This window comes from Telmatherina bonti (assembly GCF_933228915.1).
Source record: "Telmatherina bonti genome assembly, chromosome: 1".
NCBI classification, from domain to species: Eukaryota; Metazoa; Chordata; class Actinopteri; order Atheriniformes; family Telmatherinidae; genus Telmatherina; species Telmatherina bonti.
In genome coordinates this window covers 14,412,513-14,440,229 of record NC_136619.1, presented here as the reverse complement: position 1 = coordinate 14,440,229, position 27,717 = coordinate 14,412,513, and the positions used below count along the sequence as shown (strand labels likewise).

At 38.8% G+C, this 27,717-nt stretch overlaps 1 protein-coding gene across 1 annotated transcript; it reads right to left on the bottom strand.

The window, feature by feature from the left end:
- Positions 1-27,717, bottom strand: tent4b (terminal nucleotidyltransferase 4B). The gene is made up of 12 exons (XM_079242658.1): positions 26,859-27,717; positions 10,274-10,397; positions 8,639-8,685; positions 7,424-7,544; positions 6,763-6,870; positions 5,399-5,527; positions 4,928-5,141; positions 4,701-4,827; positions 3,178-3,281; positions 2,837-3,045; positions 2,541-2,690; positions 1-2,349 (listed from the first exon to the last, which is right to left on the bottom strand). The coding sequence occupies exons 1-12, from the start codon at positions 27,416-27,418 to the stop codon at positions 2,194-2,196; spliced, it is 2,049 nt and encodes a 682-aa protein (XP_079098784.1). The 5' UTR covers positions 27,419-27,717; the 3' UTR covers positions 1-2,193.

Genomic DNA, 27,717 nt, shown 5'->3' with positions numbered 1-27,717 from the left:
AATGGTTTTATTGCATGAATTGTAATAGCTGCAGAGGAACAGTGTTTCAGATGAGTACAGTTGAGTACATCTTTTCACAACAGGAAAGCCTTCCTGCAGTGAACAGAGGTGGTAAGTGAACATTCAGATGGCACTGCTATAAGTATTCACCTTTCTCTGTAGATCACAAGACCTGCGTTTATAAAGGCCTGCTGCATTTTAACCACAACTGTGCCACTGGTGGGTGAGGGGGGTGGAGTCGTCATCCTCCCCCCAATATTTTAACACCAAATTCAAGTGGATTCAAGTGTGCTGCACTGCCTCATTAGCCTTTCTCGACGATTATGTAATGTGGTGGTTGTTGCTGGCTACTCGTTTCTTTGTGGGCGATTCTTGTGAAGGAATGGGGGGGAGTTGGACTGTGCTTTGGTGTTTTTCCTCCCTCCAGGCAAGCACTCGTCTTAATGTGTTATCTGTGTGCAGATGCTCAATCAATGTAGATATGAGCACATTAACAGCCAATCACAAAAAAAATTAAACAGTCGAAATGCAGCATACAAGCCCAAACTCTATTGGATTAAGATTTAGACCAATAGCTCCATCTATAGGTTAGTTGTTGTACTGCAGTGACAGAGGGGGGATTTGACATGTTCAAGCGTTTTGCTAACAGTTTGTAGATTGGATCAAGAAAAAAATCCCTTTTAGATAAAGTAGACCAGCCACAATTTAAAACAAAATTCTAACAAGACTTTTAAAATGGTCACTCAAATTTCCCAAGCAACTTGGTCACTCAACTGTGTGAAAAAAAAAATAGATATAATAAAAGATGTAGCCTCTTAAATATCTGTACCTGAATATAATTGTTCCTATCCCTGGCCACCTCCACTGAATTTATCCTATTTCAAATAATCTCCAACATATGGGCTCTATTGTTAATAATACACATATTGATATTATGTTCATATAATTAATACAAAAATAAATACATTTAACAAATACAAATGATTCTGTTGTTGGTAAATTACCAAATAAAAACAGATTATCGCCCACAGTCATATTGTTGACACAATTCAAGTGTAGGATCTTTTTTTTTTTTTCATAAAACAATTTTCTCCACAAATATTTTCAAACCTGTACTTTTAAAGCCTCTACATTGGTGTGGCTGTGCTACTGAACTAGATGAGGGCCTGGGCTTCTTGTTTGCTGTCATCTATGGTGCACTAAAGTGAGTTCTGACCCACTTTAGGTTAAATGTTAACACTGTAGCACACTCACAGAGAGCAACCGGAAGTAAAAGTAGATGCTGATGATTTCTGTTAGCAATCAGATCCAAACTGGTTTCTCAGTTTGGGTCTGATTGGTTTGATAACCGCACTTCCCGCCACCGTTTAGCCAAACAGCAGCGGGAAAAAGATGTGCATGTTAACGTGACTTCAATCAGTATTTAAAAATTTCTTATGAAACAAATTCTTGCTTCCATTTTTTTATACCTTTTTTGCCTTATGCTTGTTTTTGTAAAAAAGTTTTGTATAACTTGACATAACAAAACAGATTCACCCGACAAAGAAATCAACCAACGGAAAAATCTCATGCATAAGTTATGTCCCACTCTTACTGATTGCATTTGTAAGTAGCCATATTTTAAAAAAAAAAAAAGAAAGAAAAAGAAAAATTGTACACATCTTCAATTTTTTTTGTACATTTAAGCAATATCCTTTCTTGTTGCATTTTTTTCCTTTTTCTTCTTGTATTTTTAAAATTTTTTTCATCGTTTTTAAGGTCAGTAAAATGTTTGAATCAGTGTTCGAGCCAGCTGTTCCAGGTGTTGCTCCAGAGTTTATTCCAGACGACCGACCTGTATATTCCTGTACAGCAGGAGGCGCTAGAGGCTGGCTGCGGGAAGGAATAGCGCTCCATAAAAGAAGCCATTGGGAAGCAAATGAGCACTTTCTCAGTGATTTCAATCCAAGTCCAAAAAAATTAAACCCATTTCCAATAACACTTTTATTTTTTCCATTTCTCTGTTAGAAAATATTGTTTGTAACCGTGAAAAAGTGGGAATGGTGTCTGCAAATGTTCTCGTACTACTAACAACCTCTGCCCAGAGCTGGAGTCTGGCAGCGGAAGTGGGACAGGACAGCAAGTCAGTTGCAGACAAGGACGGGGGTTTGGCGTAGGGTGGGGAGGCAAAGGCATGGTTGAGTAAAGTAAGCCCTATCTGCAGAGATCTTCCTGTGCAGGATCTCGCACGTTTTTCCTCTTCTTGCCGTTGCCCTGGTGGTGTGGTTTGTTGTTTGGGTGACTTTTGGTGCTGGAGAAGTTCTGTTGCCCGTGGTGGCCACTCTTATGGTGGGAACGAGACATCCTAGCCTGAAATCAGAGAACAAAGACACAATCGTGGATCCTGTAGGATTTCTCTAAGTACGCATTAATAGCCGGTCAAGAAACTTCACAGGATTTTATGAAACACACTCTAAAAGAAAGTACAACTACTTTTTCCCCCCATGTTGCACTCAAAGTGTTTATTTGTGTGTGTGATTTTAAAGTCAAAATGAGCGCACCTTTCCTCCTTTGTTGCTTGTAGATGGAGTGCTGGTAGTGTGGTTCTGTGCACGGAGAGCGTTGGCTACAGAGGCGTTTTCTCTGTGAGAGCTGGATCCCCGAGCAGACTGCTGCTGCTTGGCGGTCTTGCATGGTGTGCCATCAGAGTCCTACAAAAAAAACAACAAAATCTACATAAATATTGTTTCCAAAATTGATTTTTACAATAATAGTTTCCCCGTGTAAGCATCGAGTGCTAAGGACAAAAGCAACAGTCCATTATGTCAATGCTGAAAGGGTAGCTGGAGGTGCTGACCGCATCACTGGAGGTGGACGTGGAAGACCCAGAAGACGGAGACACCGGAGAGCAGGAGGGAGAGGAGCGAAGGGAGGGGGATGGAGAAGACGTGTTGGAAGAAGTTTTGCTGCGGGGATCCGATGGCAGAACCACAACATCTTCATCATCTGGAACGTTGTTGTTGCACTCATCGAGCTGCTTCGATTCAAACAACTTGACATCATTTCCTATAGAAGCAGAGAAGAGACCAGTGTAAGGTGTGTGTGTGTGTGTGTGTTTGTGGAAATCGTTGGTTACACTGTATCAGACTGGTGAAGCGTTTGTTCCAGCAACAATATTTAAGAAAAACATGAACATACTATTGAGAGCTGGATCGTTCTGAGATAAGCTCCCCCAGTTCTTTCGGATCCATTCTCTGTATTCATCCACTTCCTGAGTCACCCGGATTATCCGTCCCAGTATACTGCAAAAGGAGACAGAAATTTTTGTTATTTCATTCTCAACATACAAATAAATGTCCATATCCTTGAGTGCTACATTGATCTTAACAGGATTTCCTTAAAAGAGTTTTCAACAGCAGCATTTTACGGCAGAGTTTTAACCTGGACTAAGAAATGTGAACACGCCACACCAGTTGTAGCATTTTTATATTGGCTTCCAGTCAGTCACAGAAGAGATTTTAAAAACCTACTTATAGCCATATCCCAGAACGGTTCAGGCCCAGAACATATCTGGGATATTCACAGAGAATATAAACCAAGCAGGGCTCCAAGATTCAAGGACTCGGGCAGATCAACTAGTCCAGACTACACATGGAAAAGCAGCATATGCTGCACACATGTGGAACAATCTGCTCATCAATGTGCACGGTATCGTTTCAATTCTCTAGATTCTTGCATGTTTTCAGGCGAGGCAGGTTTATTTGTACAGCATTTGTAGTGTACACAACAACTCTGTGCTTTCATAAATAATCAAAAGCACTACACCAAAGTGTATAAAAACATAGACACTAACTAAAAACATTAAGGTACATATGATAAAGAGCATGGAGAAGGTCAGAGATGTAGAAACGGGACAAGTTATGCATGTTAAAATAATTCCTTTATACTGAATGCGATATGTGACAGGGAATAAGTTGAGTTTCTGTAGCACTGGTTTGATGTGGGAAGTGGATGATGCCACTGTAATGATGTGAGCTACTGTATATTGTACTAATTGTAGTGTACAGAGGGTTTTCTGTGGGACAGTGTAGAGAAGGGAGTTAAAGTAGTCAAGTGGAGAGGTGACCAGACTGTGAACCAGTCCAGCAGCAGTGTAAGGTGTGAGTGAAGGATGTAGACTCTTGATGCTGCGGAGGTGAAAGTAAGTGGACCGGATTATGTCACTGATATGGGAAGTGACAAAGAATGTGCTGAGAACCGGAGTGATGCGTCCCTGAACACAAGCAGCAGCATTTTGGATTAGTCGCAGCTGTCTTGGTTACTTTTTAGAGGGATGTGTAATAATGCCACTATAAGTAGTCAACTCTACTGAGGAAAATAAAAAAATGCACAAACAAGTTTTTCCAAATGATGGAGAGCCATCTGTCCCCTTATTCTCGATGTATTCTTCAGGTGGTAAAGGTCTTATTTGTTTACTGTTTTAATATAGCTGCTAAAATTTAGCGGAGACTCCAAGTACTTTATATTCCATAATATATGTCTTAATATGACCTTTCTCTTCATGTTCTTTTATGGATTTTTAATGCCTCCCTGCTGTAATGCTTTAAATGTTTTATGAAAAGCACTTTGATTTGATTTGTACATGACATGTGCAACACTTGCCTTGCTTTGGCTTATCTAGGAAAATGAGATAAAACTGGTCTGTTTCCTGGACTCTTTACCTCTCAGTCTCATTGTTGGGATAGTACTTGGCAATGGATGACACAGCGTGGTTGAGGACAACATAGGCGTAGTCAAATGCCTGCTTCACCTGCATGGCACCATATGAACTCCTGCCCACATCGTTGTCTGTTAGACACAAGGCAGAAACAACATGTGAGTTGTTGCTATTCCAGTATGTGGTGAGAAAATTCAAGCTTTCCATCAACCACAGTAATCCTGTTCCTACCTGGCTGCAGTGGGTCTTCGATGTAGAGCATAGAGGGCCTGTATCCATCCATCATGTTCTTCTGAACCTCGTCTTTGGCAACGTAGCAACCACCATCTTTTATCCTGATGCCTGTTTTCAGGTAGTTGAAATGGCGGCCGTAGAGCTCGAAGAATTCGATTAGCAGCACACCGATGTTAATGTTGGGACTGCACACATCCTCTCTAGAGTGAAGCTAAAAACCAGCAAAATAGAGCAGTGTGAGTTCGGCAAAATTGTCGGACCACTGGGAGCGTCAGTTCAACTGTGTGCCTGCAGTTATGTTAATTAGTTTACTCAACATTGTCCTATCTCTTACATATTAGATTAGATCGTTTCATGGTATAAATTAAATCAAGATCTTGTTGTGGATCTTTCAGAATCCTCACCTTTACAAGAACCTTAATTGAGAAAAATATATTCAGAAGATATATTAAATAATGGAAAACTAACCTGTAGAAAGCTAACAGCCATGAGGAAGAGACTGTAGGAGCCGATTCCTCCTGTGAAGACCTCGTTGAGGTCTCTCTGCAGTAGGAACTGCTTCAGCACCAAGACAAGGTAAGGCAGCACAGGGTATTTCTACAGGAAGGAGGAAAAAGAATGGCAAGAGATTCAATGAGTACAATGAAAAGAGAACATTATATTTTCTAGAGACAAATGAAGTTTTGGTTTACTGGCGGTTTAAATGTTTTATGTCCTTCTCTGTTTAAGTGCTGAACAAAAGTCTTCATGCTTCACTTTTTCATACTTTATATCTGAAGCACCACAAAGAATTTGTTACAATGGTCACAAACAAATTGTCTTTCAAACTTTCAACAGTCATTTGCTGATTTTCTTTGGACATTGGCACATTTTCCAGCCTACAGTTTGTTTTTTTTAATATTTTGAGAGAAATGCTTTAGTTTGCGAAATATTGAGCTACTATTTATTAAAGAAAAAGAGACATTTAAATTACATATTTTTCAGTTCTTTTGTTTACACATGACGGACAACTTGGCTAATAACTAGGGATGGGAAATCAAATTTTTAAAAAAAAAAAAATTGAATACCGTGATTTTTTGATTCACGATTTTAAAATAGATTTTTTTGTTAAATTTTTTTTTATCCTCAAATAAATAAAAATAATCCATTATGAAAATTTATTGTAATTTTTTTATTGTTTTTATTGAACTTTTTACTCATCTTCTTGGGCATTATATCAGCAGTATGATTATGATGGTCTGGCTACTGTCTTGTTTTTTTTTTTTTACCCTAATTGAAATCAAAGAAAATGCCAAGCAAAAAAAGTTTTATACATCTTTTTGGGTTTTTTTTTTAGTCAAGAGTTAGTTACAAAAATCAGCAATATCGAAGAATCGCGAGTATCGCAATTTTAATCAAATCAGCACCCAAAAAAACCAACTCGAATAGGGACAAAAGCATATCTCATAAGCACATTGTCCTAGTATCATCTGAAGAAATGACCAGTGACTAGAGAACTTTGCACAATGCTGTTTTAGATTGTTTAGCAACGAGACTAGCACTGGGTTAATAAATTACTATTCCTAAAACATGCAATCATATAAAAGTTTTTACATATGATCTACACTGCTGAACTTTATAAATGTCAAATGTCTACAAGTGTCTGCTTTCAGATACGAGTATTTTTGGTTATAAGATCCTTAAATTACAGGTCTTCACACATACAAGAGAAAAAAGCAGCAAATTACAAGAGATGGATAATAAACTTGAATAAGGCAGATTATGTTATTTCAAAATCCTGAAAGTGCACAAGAAAATGTGTCAGAGTGAAGCACTTGCACTAAAAACCATACCTCTTTGAATTCCTTGATGAGCCGAGCAGCTTTAACCCCACTTTTCACGTTGAAGCTGATGTCCACTTTGACTTCGGTGAAGGAGTCAGTAAGTTTAATGATGGGAACCTAAACACACACAATTCACACAAAAGAAATCACTCAACTTCCAACACCGTGCTGAAGTACACTTGATCCAGAATTCCATACGTATCTCAGATAATCCTGAAAGATGCAATTACACATGAACAGATGACATGACTTTGGATGTGAATCATTTCTTAATAATCCCCGTAACAGAAGAACTGCATATGGACATGTAATTATTTTGCATATCTGTATTTTATTATTACCAACAGTGGATTATGGGAAATTGAACAATGAACATGTCTGAAATGGAGCGCTCTCAGTACTTTGATGATTAACATCATGATAAACCTCACTACAACTCAAAATTAAAAAAAAAAAAAAAAAAGTGTTTTAAAAAATCCCTTCTAAATGTTGTCAATCTGGTTTTTACCAAGATATTACAAAAACATTTTCTCAAATAAATCCAATGAAATAATGCAAAATAATATAATCCAAACATTTCACCAAATTAATTGTTAAAATAGATATTTTGTATCGTAATAATACTACTACACCAGAAAGAATTTCATGTTCTTGGGGAGTTCAATCTCACCGTCGCTTTATCCAAAACCTTGATGGAATTCTCATCTGCAACGTTTCTCTTCCGGAGGGCCTCTTCCAACGTCCAGAGCGGGAGTGTCTCCCATTTCCCAAAAACTACCAGGTCAATGTCACTGGTGGATAAAGAGAAACAACACTTAGGTTCATTCTTTTAACGAGCAAGACCACCTCTATCCTTTCCTCATTAAGCAAAATGCTTGTTCTGAAGTTTGGCATATGTTGCAGAGGAACATTAGCAAAATGTAACAATTCAAATAAAACACACAGAAACTACTAACTCAACACCATTCAGATGTAAATGCTCCAGATGCATGTCAAAAATATTCAGCCTAAACTCTACAAGAGCACATTTGCATTCTACGTGGTATTTATTTCAAACTAAATTCACATGGATCTATTTTCCTGACATGAAATTTTGCCTCCATCTGTCAGTTTAGGAAGATATACAGTAAAGCAGGCGTCTTATTATCCCCCGTGTGGTAGCTGAGTGCAGGAGGATAACTTTGTGGAAAAGCTTTGCATCTGACAAAGCTTATGAATATCAGCAAAAGAGGAATAAATCAGCAGTTGCATATATTCATTTAAGAGTTTACTACACATAATAGGGGTGAGCAAAAAGAAACGGAAAGCATGATTTACCTGCATATTATGAAACTAACCATGACAAAATAATATCAAAAGGACAAATCTATCAACTTTATGGTCAAAGCTTATCTACTCTGGAGAGAAAATAAGTCTCCAGGATGATTATTTGCTGCATGATCATAAAGTTTCTCTTCCTCAGATCTGAAGCTGGGAAGGAAAGTTTGTGTTGATGTGTTGACCATAAGAGGGCAGAATATGAGTGGACTATAGCTTTAGGGGGTCACAGTTAAACCACATAGACACAGGAGGCAGCCTGACCACAGTTAACTTAGTAAAACACAGTGGGGCTAAATAACAACAGAAATAAATGAAAATGATAAGTGAAAGAAAAAATAAGACACTTTGCAAGTGTAGCAAAATCTGTTTTAACTCCCAACCTGCATATAGGAGCTGCATGTTGGGTTTTATTTGTGGGAAAGTCTGATAAAATTAAGTGCTTTGGTAAGAATCCAGCTTCCAATCACAGCTTGGCATAGGTTAAAAAAAAAAAAAAAAAGAAAAAAAAAAAAAAAGACTTTACATGTTTGAATCTTGAGGCTAGTTTAGAAAACACAAAGCTCACCTTGTTGGCAGATAAAGACCAGTACTGAAGCTCCCGAACACTTGGACCTGGAGACATCAAAGCAAGTCAGCATTACAGCATAGACAAGATTCAGCTTTAACCTTAAGAAATATGATAATTACACAGTTTATCATCAGGCAACTACAAACACACTTTGACTATTTTCTGGCAGGCTACAATGCAGGCTGTCACAGAGTATTAGGAGGTAGTTTTCTTTGATTTTCCTTCCCACATAAACCTGTCTGTCAACTGGCACAAATACCTGTATTATTGTACAGATTTCTATGGTTCTGATTTACTGACAAGTCCAAAGAAACACAAAGGCGAGTCCCACAAGAAACTTTCAGGATTACAAGTCTACTTTATATTGTCCTATTTAAATATATAATGGCGTGATTGTTACCACTTCTTGCTGCCTTTTTACTGCTTCTTCATGTTCATGTTTTATATGAGGCCCTTTGAATTGTCTTGTGCATGAAATGTGTGATACAAATGAACTTGCCTTGCCTAAGCAGCTTGCAATGTGAATACTCTAAAGCCACTCAAGTTACATAATGGTCATTGTTTCATGTCCCACTAGCGTGATCATCAAAACTGGCAGGATGTTTACGACAAAACAGCTCTTAAGCCACTGATCTTCTAATATGCAGGGGTACTAAGGGGACTAAAATATCCTAAACCTTCCCATTTCCACTCCCACACAGCAGTGCACAAATAGACTTAAGCCCTGACCCTCGTTTTACTCCCTTAAACCTCTTCCCCATATCCTGCATCGCTCAGTAGTAGAATCTAGTTTCCAGCCCAGTCACATGTTCTGGCATAAGCTGATTGTAGAGCTGTGGTTGTGAATGAATAGATCCCAGAGGATTTCTGAAAGGGCTGAAGTAACTGCAGGTGTCACAGTGGTTAGCTGTGTCTAGTCAAACTTTAACTTGGTGTATCGCTGTTGTTGTCATTCACTGGTGGAGGTCTTCAGCACCTTTGCTAAAATATGACAGACTCAACTTTACAAACACGTTCAATGCAGTCTACGCAGTCAAGTTTCCACCAATGCCTGGTTAAAAGCCACTGTTTGTTGTGGAAACACTCAGAGGAGCGTATACTAGACAATCTTTGCATCCAAGCTGATTTGTTAAACAAGCGTCACACTGACTGGATGACCAAATTGCCCCTGCTCTCGGTGCAGTGAAGAAAGAACAAAGCTGGCCAGGATTGGAAAAGATATTGTGCCCCTAAATTTAGGCCCTGCGCAGCTCAGAGCAGACACACTTTGAAGCTCACTGCTCTATCAGCAGGATCAAAGTCAGTGGGTGCAATAATGCCTGAGGTGGCAATGATAACATGACGCAAGCAGTACTTTGCCGCAGGAAGATAAAGAACAAGATGATGTTTAATAACAGGCTGAACTTTTGTGCCATAGGCCTGATAGCACATTAAGCTCCATGACTTTGGAAGCTAATTGTGGTTATTGAGCGTTGTAAACAATAGATATCGCCAGTGAGCCTGGCCAATGTACCACATCCTTTTCACTTTTGTACAGATTCATTTGACACTAGCAAATGAGGGCGATTGTCATGATAATTATTGATGGCATGCGCTAAAATCAAACTCAAGAAACATATGGATTCTGCGTACCTCAGCACTGGGCCAAAGATCATGGATGACTCCTTTGATTCTTTCCACCACCTCCAGTCTCATCTTCTCCTCCTCTGGCCGAGGGGAGATGTAATCATAGAAATCCTTGATCTCTTCGTGTAACCTGGAAAGAAGAAAAAAAAAAAAAGGTTTGTAACAAGGGAGGAGGCGTGTGGACGAATAGACAACAGAATAACACAAAAAAGATTTATTTTTTATTTATTTAAAAACATATAAGAAACAGGATACAGGGATTCACCCAAAATCCAAGACACGCTGACTTTAACCAAAACAAGACACATCTTTATTGTTCCCTTTGGGTTTGTTCTAGCAGCTTCTGCAAGTAGCACAAAAAAAAGAGACACAATATGTCCCGCCAAGGAACTGGGTGCCAGCAGCCACTGTGAGGGATACAGATGGCAGACAAAAATTCACACTGACAGGACGTGTCCTTTTACTGCTATAACACACACACATAGCTTCACCTATACCGCAACATTATGCTGAGAGTTTTACATTCCTGATTGAAAAAGTCATTTAAAAATAATTATTTCTAGTCATTTAGAGATGCTCAGATTGTTATGTTGGCATTTTTGCTCTTCACTTTTTGAGGCATACTGTAGGGAAAGACAAAAAATGTTTTATCTATGTAAAAATAAAACATCTTAAGGCTAATAAAGTCTCATAAAAAAAGAAATAAATAACGCATTTATATAGTGAGTTGGCCAATGCCATCTGTCCTGTTGATATAAATTCATAAGTTGAAAATCCGGGTTTTTTTCTCTCTTTTCTGGAAACAACAAGAGATATAGTTTCTTACATACACATGAATTCACTTTATAGAAAGATTTTAATGCTAATAGGTGAAAATCAAAAGGACATTTGCAGTATGCAGACTCTTAACACATACTGTCCACACAAGAGTTCTTTCTTCCCCAGAAGTAGCAACGTGAAAAAAAAAAAAAAAGACATTAGAAATTAGCTATGTAAACACAAAACAGGAACCTCTGCTATGTACTGACATAATGTCAATAAGAAAAAGTGAACTCGGCATGAGCGAGCTAAGCAAGAGTGCCACGTTCGTCCTTGGTGCAGGTCGCTGTGCCCACACACATTGACCTTTTCACTGACCGGTTTTGTCTACATGCACATCGACGCAGGGACAAGTCTCTGTGGGCGGACAAAGGAGAATGCAAACATGCAGCCACACACACACACACACACACACACACACACACACACACACACACACACAAGCTCAAGCATGTGTGCAAACACAGCCGTAAGGACCAAGATGCGGACAGAAACAGGCTCATTCCCTCTTTCAGATTAGACAGAGAGGAATTCTGCTTTTCTAAGATAGATAAGTCAACACAGCAAAACTCAAGACAGAGCTGGACACGACAAACCTAACAGATACCATTTCTTTGATTACACCCCACTAAAGCATCATGTGTGTCTTCAACCAGGAGCTTATTGACAAGTTGTCTTCAAACTTTCTGGTTTACTGGGTCACAACTTCTTGAAGAGATATAATTCCAGCTTGCTTAAATTTTATTCTTGGGTACCACTAGAATAGCTCTTTTTTTTTTTTTTTTTTAATTAGAATAGCTGTCTAACCATCATGATAGCCTGAAATGATTTCAGAACAACGCAGAACTTTCTCCAAGGAGAAACGTCCTGAAAAAGAGATGTAGCTGGTCGAGTAGGTTGGCAAAGGGGCAACAGCAGGGCTGAGCGATATAGTAAAAATGTATTCTCAAAATATTGTTTTCTACGCTTATCGATCTCGACCATGACAGTATTTAAATACTGTGTGCGTGTGCTTGACCTTGGTATTTGTAAGTGTTCCGGTACTACAGAACCCGATACCAACATTAAAAAAAATCCAATTATTATGGGTGAAATTTTAAAAGTCTGTATTTTGTATCATCTCAGTGAGAGAGGTTCATTTGGGGCATGTAGGTCCCTTGTCTCAGCTGTGAACACAGAGAACCAAAATATCACAAAACCAAGCCGTTGTTGCAGCTGGCGTTCTGGTCCACACTCATTACCAGTCGATTGTAATGGGATGTAGGGCTGCACAATTAATCGTTAAAGAATTGCGATCTCTATTCATACTTGCATACGATCTCATTTTCAAATTACGGCGATTTTTTTTTTAAAAAACCGATGTACTGCGTTTCGAACTGGGACATCGCCTGCATCAAAACAAGCGCTCCCTCTTTCTCCCTCAACAAATGAAAACGGCGGATCCTTATACAACCTGACGCAGATGCCGGCTGGTAGGAAAAACTTGGCAACTTTCTGGCTAAATCTAGCGACTTGGGTTTTTTTTTTATAAAAGAGACTAGCGACAAATCTAGCCACTTTTACTGGAGTTTTTGGAGACGTTTATGGTATTTTGGCGCCTGACTTGAAAGCACAGATTGTTTAGCAGTGACTGCAGCGGGACTCCGTCCCCGTCATAAAGCACTCCCAGGCGGTCAGTCTCACAGTCACACCTGCACCAGTCCACATACACAGTCAAAATGAATAGTGCATGTGCCACCGCTGATCCCAGCTTGGCTTTCAGAGTGGGATGTAAACTAACATCGTTTCTATTGTCTCTGTTTTGTCCATTTAGATTGTTAATGTGCAGTTTAAATTGGCCATATGCGTGTAATGTAATGGACGTTGTAGGAGAGAGGAATAATGTGGAAGAAACAAAAGATGAGTCAAAACCACCCTAAATATGTTTAGTACTATGAATAAACTATTTTTTGTTGGGTTTTATTATTATTATTTTTTTAATCACTAAAATCACTATCACTTTAAAAAAGTAGATTTTGAATACCTTCAGACCCACGCTGCATAAATCACTTTTGTCCTCCATTGTTAAATGTCAGAATATCGAATTTAACCAACTACTGGTTAGCCAAGTATTTGTGCATCTCAACTAAATATGACCACAAGGGGCATCATGTTTTCTACTGAGAAAATATTAAACTGCTGCTGTAATCTCTTTGTTTCATTTTGAAAGCTTTTTGTTTGGTGTGGCTGCCACAAATGAGGAGATGTTGCATATCCGCTTGCACGGCATGAACTGGGAAGTTCAATCACCGCAGCCCACACACTAGTCATGCTTTCTGCATAGTCACACAGGCAGCTGGAGTGGTACCTAAAGATGATAAAACAAAATAGTCATGTTTCCCTTTTTGCGTTTACCAAATGATGACTTAGTTTGCACATCATTTAATCTTCTCTAAAGATTTTCTTAAAACTCTTCCATATCACTAATTTAGTGGGTCATTTTCTTGCTTCTTTTAAAGCAGCTGTAAAGACATTAAATGGGTCATTTGTGTTAACCACTAAATGACTACATCAACACGACTTGTAAGCTTCCATAGCTGCCTTCTTGCTGTCAAAATTGCCTGTCAGTCTAGTGTGGCATGCAGAGACAAACTGGTTGGAGTAGCATGTGACTGGTGGCATTCCAGTTCAGCCACTCACATCAGTATGACCTGGTCCTAATAGCGGCTTGCTCAGCCTGGGGAGGGTCAAGTGGGTGTGTTCAGCTAAGGCCCACTGCAAGGAAAATTTAACCACAACACAATGTGAACCATGATGTGATGGTGGTCAGAATGAATAAACAAATAAATACAAACAGCATCACAGATGAGAGTTCAAAGCTCCTGCATAAATCAGGTTTCTACTGCATTGAAATGCTTGCAAAATTAAAGAAAAAAAAGTTTATATTTCTAAGATTTGGGTGATGTTTAAGGTGATATGTTAGCACTCCATCCATTTAAGCCAGAAAAGATAGAAAAACCACCCAAGAGGTCCTTAATACCAAAGTATTACAGTAAATTAGTGGGACTGACTGAGTATTTTACTGTTTCAGTAAAATACTCCAGATAAGTAAAAAAGTGAGGCTCATATAGTATCATGTGAGACACAGAAATTGTGTTCTCAATATGGAAATCTAGCTTTGTTTTTGGATATAATCATCCTTTCATTCATAAGAGCACAATAGTGGATTTACAAGCTTTTTTTTGCATATTCACAAATGAGGACGGTATGTTTGTAAATAAACCACTTCTGTGGATGTTTGAGTCATCCAGTATGTCTCCACTCAATGGCGAATAAATAAATATGATATAATTGAACATAATGTAATTACACAAGTTTGCCTTTGCGATAAAAAGAAAATGACAGCTATATTTTAGAGAAGATTTACTAAATATAATTATGATTCTATATTAATTTATACATATTTTATAGAATATATTAAAATAAATCAAACCATAATAAATTATTTTTTTAAAAAAAGGTGTAAAATACTGTATTTAAATAAAAACTGCACTGTTTTTCAATAATTAATGCATGATAGGATTAATCCATACCCAATGACATGTCATGGCTTAATACCATGTATAACTGAAAGGTACAGATTGTTATTATATTCATATGTTTAGAAAAGCTATGAAGATGAGATCTGGTATGAAAGTGCTCACAACTATATTAACTCCTATCAGCTTTTCTCATCAAAAGACATGATGTGTTACATATTAGATCTATCCTTACAGGATATATCTGTCATTCTTCATTCATCACTCATCGATTAACTTGAAACTCATTATTGTGCGGACATCTTCAGACCACAAGTACAGAAGTAAAGTGAAATAAATGACCTGATTTATCATGTTGGCTTCCTTTGTGGCGTTCCCTGCCTCAGAGGTAAAGCATGTTTCCAATAGAAGGACTGAAATAAAAGCAAGTTATTCAAATATCACAAAACAAAATAAGTGTGATTAAATTATTCACTTTCCGCACCATTAAAATTTAAAAATTATATACTCATTCAAAATAGTTCAGAAAAAAGTAATAAAGCTCATCTTGTTGCCTTCTGCATAACTACTATACATTATGACCATCTCTTTTTTGTGTTGAATATTGACTCAAGCCTCCATCTCACACTCTCGCATTTTCTCTCACACACAGACACACTTAGGGAAGGAGGGAGGAGCGAGCGAGCAAGCAAGAGAGAAAAAGAGAGAGGTTTCATTTTGGAGAAAAGGAAAGTTAACAGCTACAGTCTGCACTGAATTACATTAGCTCTGATTACATGCTTAAGCGAACACAGTTCCTTGCTGCTTTATTCTCTGTCATTCCTGCAATTCAGCTCAAAGTCTGTTGTGGTTTAACTTAGTTTAGCATGCTGTAATTGACCAAGAAGATTTGGGGATTTGTAGTGCACACACAAAGCGCAGCAGGTGGATAACAACAGGTCAGGGCTGATCACTCAGCACTCTGGGCAACATTTCTGCCTAAGTATGGGCCTTCCTTTCCATACTTTTCCTTCTTCAACAGTGATAGCTTTTCCCATTTCAAGTGATTTTGAGGAAAAGCAATCAGGAGCAAAATCAAGATGGTGGATTAAAGGGCTAGAATCAATAAAATTATTTAAGTCCTCAAGCTTAATCAAAGTGTGATCATTTGGCTAATGATGACGGTGAATCTGCAAAAAGACAAGGTTATAAAGGCGACATGCCTCACATGCAGTGCTGAAGTTTCCAGAGGCGACGTGGATGCTGCCTGATTTACCTGCTGCTTTGAATTTGGATTACCGTCACATAAAAGGAGAGGAGTACCAGGAGATTTTTTACCAACTTTTTTTTTTTTTAAAACAAACATTGCAAAAGAAAGACAGAAAGCCACCATAATAACAGGCAAAGTTTTAGAAATCATTGTTCTGGATGACCAGCTCCTGACCATGATGGAAAACATTTACTTCAAGTCCAATTTCATGATTTATTCAATAGAAATTCTTCAATGAGTGTATTCACTCAATAAATCAGTCAATTTTTTCATGTGTTAAATATGAATTAAATGCAAATATAATTAATCTTTTGTAGGAAATGTGTATGTCAGGGTTACACAATTATGACCGAAACAATAATCACGATTAATTTTATCAATACTGTAATCACAATTATTAATCACGATTATTCATTGTGTCTGGAAAAACGTGTATTTTTATTGCACCACTTGTAAACAACCTACCTGGGAACTCTACATACACACACACACACACATATATACATACATACATATATACATATATATATATACACACACACACACACACACATAACATACATACATATATATGTGTGTGTGTGTGTGTGTGTGTATACACACACACACACACACACACACTTCACAAAAAGTTAGGGATATTCGGCTTTTGGGTGATATTTCACAACAAGCCTAAAATGCATCCAAACCCGTACAGGTGAACTTAATGTGATCTTCTCTAAGCTTTTAAATGCACATGTCCAACTGTTAAATGTTTCAATAAATTTTGCACAAGTTGCTGTTCTTTAACAAGGAGCTTAACGGCAAAAATCACGACAGGTGTGTGATCCTTGAATTGACCAATAAATGTCCTGGTTCAATTAGAGCTGGTGTTTAAACAGTTGTCCTCATCATGCTGTTCACATTTTGACATCATGAGACCAAGACGACACCTAACAATGGAACAACAGTCCCTTGCCATTGCGATGCTTCAAACAGGACGTTCTCAGACAGAAGTGGCCACTGAGCTTGGAGTGTCACAGAGTGTCATCAGCAGGTTGCAACAGAGATATCGAGAGACTGGAAGAGTCACAGAAAGGCCTAGAAGTGCACGTCCTTTGGCCACATCCCGTGCTGATGACCGCTACATTGTGAACACTGCCCTGAGAAACCGGATGATGAACGCCACTCAACTCCAGGCACATTTAAGAGAGGTGAGAGGCACCCAAGTGTCACGTCAGACCATTCGAAACCGTTTACATCAGCGTGGTCTGCGTGCTAGACGACCTGCACGGGTACCTGACCACACCACCAGGCACAGGCATCATCGTCTTGCATTTACTTACTGGGCATAGAAACAACTACTTTTCAAAAAAGTCTCAAATATCCCTAAAAAGTTATTACACTACGTTGTTTTTTTTAGACATTTTGATAGAGAAATATATCGCCAAAGTGTAATGGAAACACTTTTTTCACATTTACTTGTCCCCAGACACAGTGTGACCAGTTCATTTTCAGTAAAGATGCTGCTGTATGGAACAAATCAGTGAATTTCAGAGTTTTAGATAAGAAAATGAGGGATAAAAGCTTTGAAAAACCATAGCAAATTCTCCACAGGAAGTGGAAAAGCCAAAAATAACGCTTACGTGGCTACCTTGCATAAGTTTCAGTTCTTGTAAAATCTCATCAGCCGGACGAGATTTTACAAAACCCTTAAAAATCGCAATTGTTGTTTGTCAAATCTTACAAATATTAATTTTGCTTTGCGTAAAAAGGTCAAGGAAATTAAAATAATATTGAAGTCTATTATAAATATGATTAAATTACAAATTAAACGACCTCTTCATATAACAAGTATGGGATCAGTATGCTGTATCAACAGATACATAAAACCCCAGAATTGGAATCGGACAGAGAAAAATGGTATCTGAACATCCCTATAAAAGAGAGGATGATGACAAACTTTGGAGGAGCCACACTTGTTAGGTTGGATGATCCAAACAAATGGCCACCTCATGTGCTTGTCATTACTGCCAAGGTGTCACATTTTTAACAAGTTTGTAAGAAATGTCAACTCCTTAACTTAACCAAAGCACACGTAGTGATGTCTCATGTCGTCGCGACAACTCGGTAGAGAGTTACTATGATGAAACCAGCTTGGTGATCTGTTTTTTTCTGGGCCTGAGCATGCTTTCACAAAGAATTTATATTGTGTTGTGTTTTGTGTGGACCACAGAAAGCGTTGTTGTTTAGTGGTTGTCCATGAGAGGGAGGGAGTGAGTCCCAGAATTAGTAGGTTTCATTTCACAGCAACAGACTACTACAGCGCTCTTGTCCTCATGTGGTGGGAGGAAACTCATGCCCCACCTTTCTATATCAAATTACATCTCAGTTTTGTAGCCTGCTCTGAGCACCTGGACCCTTGGCACTGCTTATCACATAATTTCACTTTATCATAGTGATGTTATGTAACCTTATGGAGCAGGTTTTCAGAAACTGACAGTGCCAGAGGACAAAATTCCACTGTGTTTTGTGCTAATGCTGTCCTACTGACAAACCCATTTAAGCAATGCTGACTGACAGCTGACTGTGATGTTTGTCCTTCAGCTTACATTTGTTATTGTGCTGAACATAATATGCTCCATGTGAATTAAAAATTACTGATAAAACAGCAGAGGGGAGTTTCCATTTTCCAATTCCAAATCTACATAACAAGTGTCACACTGAGGACAGAGCTGTGCTTTCACGCCTTTTCTGTAAAATCACAAAAAAGACATTCCTGATGCTTAAAGCGGGGCTCATCCAAAGTCTTGTTTTGCCCAACAACCGCTGAAATCCAACCATGTTCAGTTTATAGTTAGACATGGTAGTAAATCAGTGTCTCCTTAAAAAAAAATCCGATTCATTGTCAAAAGATTAACATCTGTCAGCTGACAAATCTATTACATGAGTGTGCAGTTCAACATAAACAGGGTAACTTGAGTCAGTGTGACATGTAGATGCATAGCACTGGTGTGCAGCCTCATACATTTAAGCATAAGACATTTCATAGTAACACCATTTTATTATTAATAAGTCAGAGGCACCTTAAGATTCTCACAAGCCTGCACATGTAAGGAACGCAACGCCCTGTCCGAGAGGCAAAATTTGGTTTTTGGGTTGCGGAGAGGACAAGGCAAAGCTAATAGAGTATGATGCAGTTAAGGAGCACGAATGATGCTGTTAAGGAGTACGAATAAAGAAGGAATGAAGAAAAGCTTGCTCACATGTTAAAAAAAGCACAAATGTTAAAAAGATTGAGGGTCACACACACACACAAAAGGTGAAACAGAATAATAGGCAGGGACTGGAATGGGTGTGGTGGTGAAATGCCTTCATGTGAAGGAGAGCCATCTGTTATGTTGGGTAAAAAAAAACCAGAAAAAAAGGCTGTCGCATCAAGCCAAATACTACTAACAGGTTGCTCAGATCACTTCGCACTACGGCAAGTCTGTCAGGCAGCAAGCTTGTGAACTTAATTCTCAACCACTTTAATTAGTGACATTCATGTACCAAGAAACATCTCCCTGAAACGGGATTGCTGACAGCTGCGGTGAACTGCATTGCAGCATTACGCTTTAGATCACACTAGTCACGATGAAAGGGCGACGACCATTGTTATGGCTTTATTTACCTAGTGAGTTCCAACATCATGGCCCTATTTTTACAAGGGCCCAAAATTTTTTGGGCCTTGCCAACCTCTGCAACAAAAGGCTGCTTCTAGACACAGCAATGTCATGTGACACATGCTGTGTGTATAGAAACTCCACATTTAACAGGAGCAGCTTTAAGTTGACACGGTTGCCAGGAGGCAAACACATTGCATCCCACTCTGCTTTTAAACGGAGCCAACCACAAACAGAATCAGAAGTGTCAGTGCTTCACTGATGACAGTCATTAATGTTTCATCAATGCACTGATCAGGGTGCAAAGTGTTGGCTACTAAGACCAAAGCGCTCCTATTACACAAGCTTGTAGTGCAGATTGCAAGCGACAGAAATGGTCATGCCTGAGTGATGCAGCTGGGTCCTGTCGTCAAAACAAGGATAGATTACAGTGTTACAAATGGAAGACGAACACTGACGCAGTCTCTGAGTACCATCAGTACTTTACCTACTGTAACATGGCAGCAGCATTAGCAGATGTGGGGAGGAGAAGAAGGAGAAGACAAGACACAAACCAAAAAGAAATCTTGTTCATCTATTGGTTAATGCAGGACAACTTCTGTTTCTGCCACGCAACAACAAAACATGGAGCTCTATCACTTCCTACCAGTCTTAAGGTTGAACATATTTCTATTAGAAACTTTCCAGAGTTTCTCAACGTCTCATTGCGAGTCATCTCTCCTGGCCTGGGCCACCTATCACCCCTCCACCCATGTACAAGCCTGTTTGTATTTTTTCCACAGTCATGCGCTGAACCCACAAGGCACTTTGCTTTGTAATTTGCTTCCTACATTAGGTTACTTGAAGTAGACTGAGATTCATATTTGTGGGGAGTTTGAGTCCACTACTTGAACCTTTTCATGCATCACAGCACAATAGTGGACACCTATTTACAAGCTGTTTTCTTGCATATTCATGAATGAGGATGGCATTTTTGTAAATAAATCACTTCAGTGGATGTTAGTGAGTCATCCAATACGTTTCCACTCACTGGAGAATAAATGAATATACGTTATAAATTAACATAATGTAATTACTCAAGTTTGCCTTTGCGATAAATAGGAAAAGAAAATGATACAGCTATATTTTATAGAAGATTCTCAGAATTATGATTATATATTATTTCATATATTTTTTATAATATATATAATTAGATTATATATTGATAAATATTTTATAGAATACAATAAAATAAATTGTAAATTGTGATAAAGTCTAAATATCACTAACAAAAAGTATCATTGCATTTGTCTGTTGAGGTAAATAACTGTATTTAAAAAATTGTTGCATTGTTTTTTGTTTTTTTAATCAATTCATGCATGAAAGGGTTAATCCAAATTGTGCCATCAGGAGGACGTGTATTCAGTTATAAAGGAACTAATCTGTATCGACTAAGTTGATTATTCTGCTCGTCAGATAGCAGGTTGGTAAACACTGAAGAGGATCTAATAAAGAAAGATGAACCCACTGACGGAACACGTTTACATGACCATCAAAATCCAATAACTCGTAATTGTAATAATCGTTTCTGATGCATCTATGTGTACTTCTGAAATACAATTTATGAAAATCCTTTGTCTAAATTTTCCAGTAAATTATCAGATTTCTTTGAGAGTACATGCACATGTACGTGGTGACATAACTTCCGGTCTCTGCTAAACATGTCACTCTTCGTGTTGGCTGCTACTGCAGGAGCAAATAACCCAGCAAAACAAACCAAATGCAACTATATTGTTTATACAGCAACTTCAAAATAACATACAGGTTTACATGCACAAAGACATCAGAGTACTGGGGAGAAATCTAGGTAAATTTGTCCAATTTATCGTAATCAGATAACAAACATTACCTGATAAAGTGTATCAGACTATGCTGTCTGCATGACCACTGGATTAATTGGGCAACTTAAAAGGGGGTCATTAAACTGATAGGCTGTTTTCTGTTATGATGTTATGGTCTTGGACGGGCAGGATCTGGGTTTTTTTGTTTATAATGTCAGCTTGAAATCTTAGGGCACATTCACACCAGCCTTTTTGATTCGAATCAGAGTCCATTTGCTCATAAAATCCGCTTTGTTTGGGGAACTGTGAATGCGCCAACGAATACAGATTCAGATCAAATAAGTAGACTCGGTTCATCTACAAACACAGGTCTATGCCCGTTTCAAGCGAATCAAATACAGGCAGCGGACTACAAAAAAAGTCACTTCCTGCATTTGACATAACACTGCATTGTGGGTAAATAAACAGCGATGGCGTTAAGGATCCTCTGTCTCATTTGTAGTTTATACTGTAGTGTATTGCTGCAGTATAGTTGCATAAGACAAAATTAAAAAAAAAAAAAAAAAAAAAAAAACAGTGATAGTTTCGTGCTTTATGTTTAACTCACAATGGGGTTTTCTTTTTCACGTCGGTCTTGTCCTCTCTTTTGCTAGATACTAGTGCAGTGCTACCTCTGGTGGGAATGGGTATATATTATTGTAGTGCAGCGATCGCAATCTGAATGGATACACCCTCCTACAACTGAGCTGAGCCCACCATCGGACTGAGTCTGGTGGACTATTCTGAATTGAATGCACCCTTAATTGATCAGCTCTGAAATAAGGTGGTAACTTTGTTTTCTTTGACAACTTTTGATAAGCCATGCTCCTGACTGCAGCAAGCAAGGAAACATTAACACCAACCTCTATAGATCATTAATGTCACATTGCTTTCATCTTGCAGTCTATTATTGTTATCTGCTTGAGATTGTAAATCCCACAGCACATTGCAACAGGTTAGACGGGTCCCCAAGCCATGAACATATGCAAAAGAAAGCCAGACAAACAAAAGTTGTATTTGTGTTCGTTTTACCAATCACACAACAGCGAGAGACTTCCCACTTGCCCAAACAGTTTAACTGCAAGAGCAAGCAGACAGGAATATTCACATCTGTCATTATATCTGGTAAAAAAGCTCAGAAGGTTTCAGTTCGATGACAGCCTCTGGAAAAGTAACATACTGTCATGCAAGCCAACTGCATCATTATGCTGCACAGGAAGCATCTCCAGTGGACAGGAAGAGGGAGAGAGAAAAACAAGAATGTGCTGCTTTTTTTTTTTTTTTTTTAAACCACACATGGGAAAGCGGAGTTATGGACACTTGCCTGCCTATGTCATTCACAGGGGCCCGTTTCACCTACAGTTTAAAAGACCAACATGCAGTCTTCTCCCTCTGCCAGATTGCCAACATTGACTGAGACCCAGCCAGGGAGTGGAGAAAGACAGGAAAACATGACATGCAATGTCATATCCAGGAGAGGCTGGATGACCCACAGTTCTAAGAATGGGGTTTCAGTCACTGTGGTGTTGTGTGTGTGTGCGCACAAGTGCGCTAGCCCAGGGTGTCATTAATCACTACAAGACATCAGCAATAACACAGCAATAAACCATGCACCAGGGTAACTAATCAGTAAGCAATTAACTACACATTTCATTAACTTGAAAGTTTTCCCGGCTCATCAAGTTCTACTAAAATTAACCATGTCAGTGTATTTTTATGTAATTTGGGAAAAAGAAGAAAACATATCTTGTGAATAATTTAAAAAAATAAATAAATAATGTATACAAGGACAAAATATGCCAGCTGACTGGTTCAGTGGAAGGGGTTTTCAATGACACTACTCTCACATATATAATAGTTAACCTAATGTGAGTAAAGCCATGCTACTAAATAGAACATATACCATTTTCATAAGAAAACCTTCAAACCAGCAAACCATTGGTTGTTTTTCCCCAGTGAATCCCAGCCACCCTGATGTTTCAAGTAAATTCAATCAGCCGTGGGAGAAATAATGTTCAGCAACATGACTAAACCACACAAACAGCTTTTGTGCTCATACTTTTATTTCATCAGAAGAAAGTTGGTGCATCTGCTGAAATGTAGACTTGCTCCAGTTTAGATGCTTGTTGAAAACAAGCTCTCCGTTTATCAAAACTGTGAAAATAGTTTGGCATTAGTGCAAATTCATCTACCAGCATTTCCTCAAGTCTAGCTTCAGGTAAATGTCAGAGCTAAGACAGCAGAGACGAGATTAAATCAGTTTGGTATCAAGAGCATGTACATAAATATGACTCCTGCAAGTCATCATTACACATGAAGTACTTGTTTTATAATGGTTTGATAGGTTATTGATTAACTAGATTTGTGGCACTGAGTTGGAAATATTCATTACAGAGAGCTGGGATGGACGGTTCTCACATTCGTGTCACTTTTTGTGACAAAGAAGAAAGGCAACCATACAAAAAAGGACATATCTAACAAGTTAAATACACCTATCACAATACATACATTTGCTGGCAATATCTCCATTTTGAAATAAGTGGCATTTTGTCTACACAATGAAAACTCACAACAGCAGTGGACCAGACAACACAGTTCAGCGAGGAAGAAAAGGGCCACAGCTCTCCCAGGCTGCACAGACTCGCTGTGTCCATATTAAGAATCTAAACAGAATCTGTTCTAGAAAGTTAGACGGAAACACTCACTTCAAGCAGCTACTTTGATTGGGCAGACAGAGAGAAGGGGTTAGGATTTGTCTCTCAAGAGGATTGGCTTTGTTTAGTGGAAGCGAGGCTGTGTGGAGCATGTAAACACAGATCCTCTGCCACCATGAGCTGGGCTGCTTGCTTCATCCTTCTCCGTCGCAAAAAGACTGGAGGAGCGTCAAACGCAAATAAGCTTCTGCCTCTCTCGCCAACCCACATGGCCAAATATAGAGTACAAACTGTATCGTGGAAAAACGCATTTTCTCTCCCCTCCATCATCACTCTATTTGCAATTTGGAAATATTAAAGGCTATACTGATTCCCGTGTTTATGTACGCCTGCTCCCTAAGCCATGTAATCTGGCGAATGGAATTTTATGTCCAAATACAGGACAGAGTGGGAGCAACAAAAATAAATTGCAAACACTGAGACAAGAAATAAATAAATGCAAGCAAGTTCTTCACTTCACCAAGAGAAGCAGTTAGCGTAAACAACCATGGGCCTGTCACAAGGCTGCATAGCTCTGCTGTGCTCATGCTTTGTGACATTTTGTCACAATGCTTTATTTTACAAATGTGTAGCATCTACATTCACGCCAGAATATTCTTAAAAGTATCACTCCTAAATCCCATGAGTTTATCTTTTAACACCCTGCAGTAGTCACAGAGATGAGATTAAGATATTTGAAGTGTGATTTTTAAGTTGAAGTAGTGGTAATTGATTACAATTATGTTGACTTTATCCGATTTATTTAACGCTGTAATGCCAAAGAGCATTAGAGCATGCCAAAGAGGGTTCTCAGTGGTGGCTGAATGTGATCACAGCTCTGAGCTTCAGGTTCTGGTATTAGCAGAGCTTATCACTAAGGAATGTCCTTATGCAAACAACAGTCTTCCCATATTACTATAAATGAGGATCAGCCAAAGACTGAACTTCACACTGTAGTGTTATTCTTGTCTAAACACGTCTAATAGAAAGGGAAGGTGGAGGAAATAGCTTTGCTCCTGAAAGGTCTTTAACAGTGCCCCTTCCATCAAATAATTTCTCCCAAATTATCATAAATTAAAGAACTACACTTGAAAAAGAACCTAACTGGACGTTAATAAATGTCCTTCAGCACTTATTATACCAAGTCTATTTAGCGTGACCCAAAGTTCAGATGGAAAACTGCCTATTGGATGAGCTTCATTGTGGCACAGCTAATTGATCTCATTGTCAAAGGACTTAAATCTCAAACACACTCAAAGGATTTTCTTTTAACAATTCAGTCACTTAATATAGTTTGGGTATTCAAAAGGGCTGCAAAGGACACAAAAACATAGGTGAAACAAATATTCATAACAGCTGAGGTTTAAAACACGTATTTAAGTAGAAAATATTGTACGGTTGGCGATATATTTTAACAATCTTTTTCAGAAGCAAAAAGGTTTGAAAGGTGGATGCAACATGAGAACCGTTTAATCACCAAGTGTATTTAGAGATTATGACTAAGGATAAAGGAAGTAGTTGAAGATTAATTCAAGTTAAAGATGGTGTCTTGTGCCCACGTAAATACTCACAATAAAAAAAAAAAAGTTAAAAAAAAAAAAAGCTTATGCCACTCAACTTCTTCTGATGCAACTTTTTATTTTAAAAAAATCGCCATAAATTACACATTTAAAATAAAACTAAGAGTGAGTGATAAGCAACCTTTTTATATGGTTCTCTGTTGCTGTCAATAGGGTCTAAAGAAAATATTTATGATAAAGGAAAAGAAGACTTAATGTTACAAGACCGTCAGCGCTGAGGAAAACTGGCATCAGTGCTGATTTGTCATTTACAACTTGAACTACATCGCCAACACGATTGACATAAATACAAACACACAATCTACACATAAACAAGGACCTATGCAAAGTCACAGACTGCACATATTCTTTGGGTTTACAGAGTCCGGTGCAACAGGCATAAAACTGACCTACAGCTCAAAGTCAGTCAGCCTGTCTGTTATGGACTTGGCTGTATTTGTTCACCTTCAGTACACAGTGTCATGACCTTTTTCCTTCCTAATGTCAACTCAGAGAAACGTGAACCCCCACATACATACAGACAGACTTCCTCTGGAATAATAGGAAGTATTATTATTAACATTTGCTTTATAAATACAAAATACCACAAAGTTAGTGTGTTTGGAGTAAAGCTGCATTTTTATGTTGTATTTATAAAGCATAATGCATTAGCTGATAAGACAGACCACAAAACCGACTGTAACTTGGGCTTCTGATGTTTCTTTGCAAAATGTTTTACATTTTTTAAACAAAAAGCAAGCCATGATCATGCCCAGTTTCTCAAAATCCACTTATGTTCTTTGAAATGTTAATAAGTTACAAGCTGCACTTGACTCAGGCAAGCCCTGAGTTATAACTTTAGCAGGTGGCTTATTAAAAAATACCTTGAACTCAAAACCTAACAAAAAAATGTCATGTCCTGCAATGTATCCTTGATTTGAGCTTGCTCTTTCGTGCAAATAATTATCAAAGAGCGGAATTGATAGGTGAATGTGTGGACTTCAGCAGTCTTCCCTCTTGTCATCCCCACTCCCTCGTGTTTAAATAAGGCAAATAAAAACAACACCACAGCTATTACAGTATGTTAACTACATTGAGATTATTGCTAGTTCACACACGCAGGCGAGGTTTCCCATGTTGTGCCCTCTTATTTATAGGGACTTTCACGTGTGCAGTCACCTCCACAAGTTAGCAGGTCTTAAAAAAAAAATTACAACCAATTTAATGAACTTTAATAACTCTTGTCTTACCCGACAACTCCTTCAGAGTAGTTCCTGACTTTCCAAGGCGTGCCCGTGTAACCTTCATATCCTCCTGTGTTGGAGCCCCCGCCACTGTTCAAGAGGCTGGAATTGAATCCGAAAGTGCTAGCTTTATTGTCTCTTTTTCTTTTGTTGGGGTGTCCGTCCGTGAGTCCCCTCCACAGCACAGCGACCCCGCTGCCCTGCTGCTGCCCCTGCCCCCCTCCCACACCGACACCGCCCCTGCCAGATGCTCGGTTGTTGTGGTTGCTATTTGAGTCCAGTGGTATAAAGTCCCGCTGCTCTGTTATTTCTGCGTCCCCTGTTGAGACAGACATCCCCTGAGTCTTGATCTCTCCACAACCGGTGTTTGAGTCAAGTGCCCCGTTTTTACTTGTGAGGATGGCTCCCGACGCCCCGTTGACGATCGCTTTCAGGCTCGACGTGCTGTGAGCTCCAGTATTTACATGTAAGTAACCGAGCCCCTGTGTAGTCTCCCAGATCTGCATCCACAGGTCGTTAGCGGGTCCACGTTGTTCTGGTTGAAACCAGGCGATTCTCGGATCCATCAAACGACTATGTTGGCAAGCCGCCCCCCCACCACCACCGAGCAATGCTCAGCTCGTGTGCAGCTAGCCAGGTCGCTAGCTAACGTTAGCTAGCTCCGGTTCTCCGCCGCCCCTTTACTTCTACAATCTGCTAAAAACACGCTCTTTACTAATGACAGTACTCCCAATTGTCAACCAAATTCATCCACAGATAATCGGACAAGTAGGCAAGTTAAGAAATAAAAACCGTAGGTGGAGGCAAACTTGCGGAGAAACGAGCAGAGGTTGCTTGTCGAAGTGCTTCTGACCCTTTCCTCCTA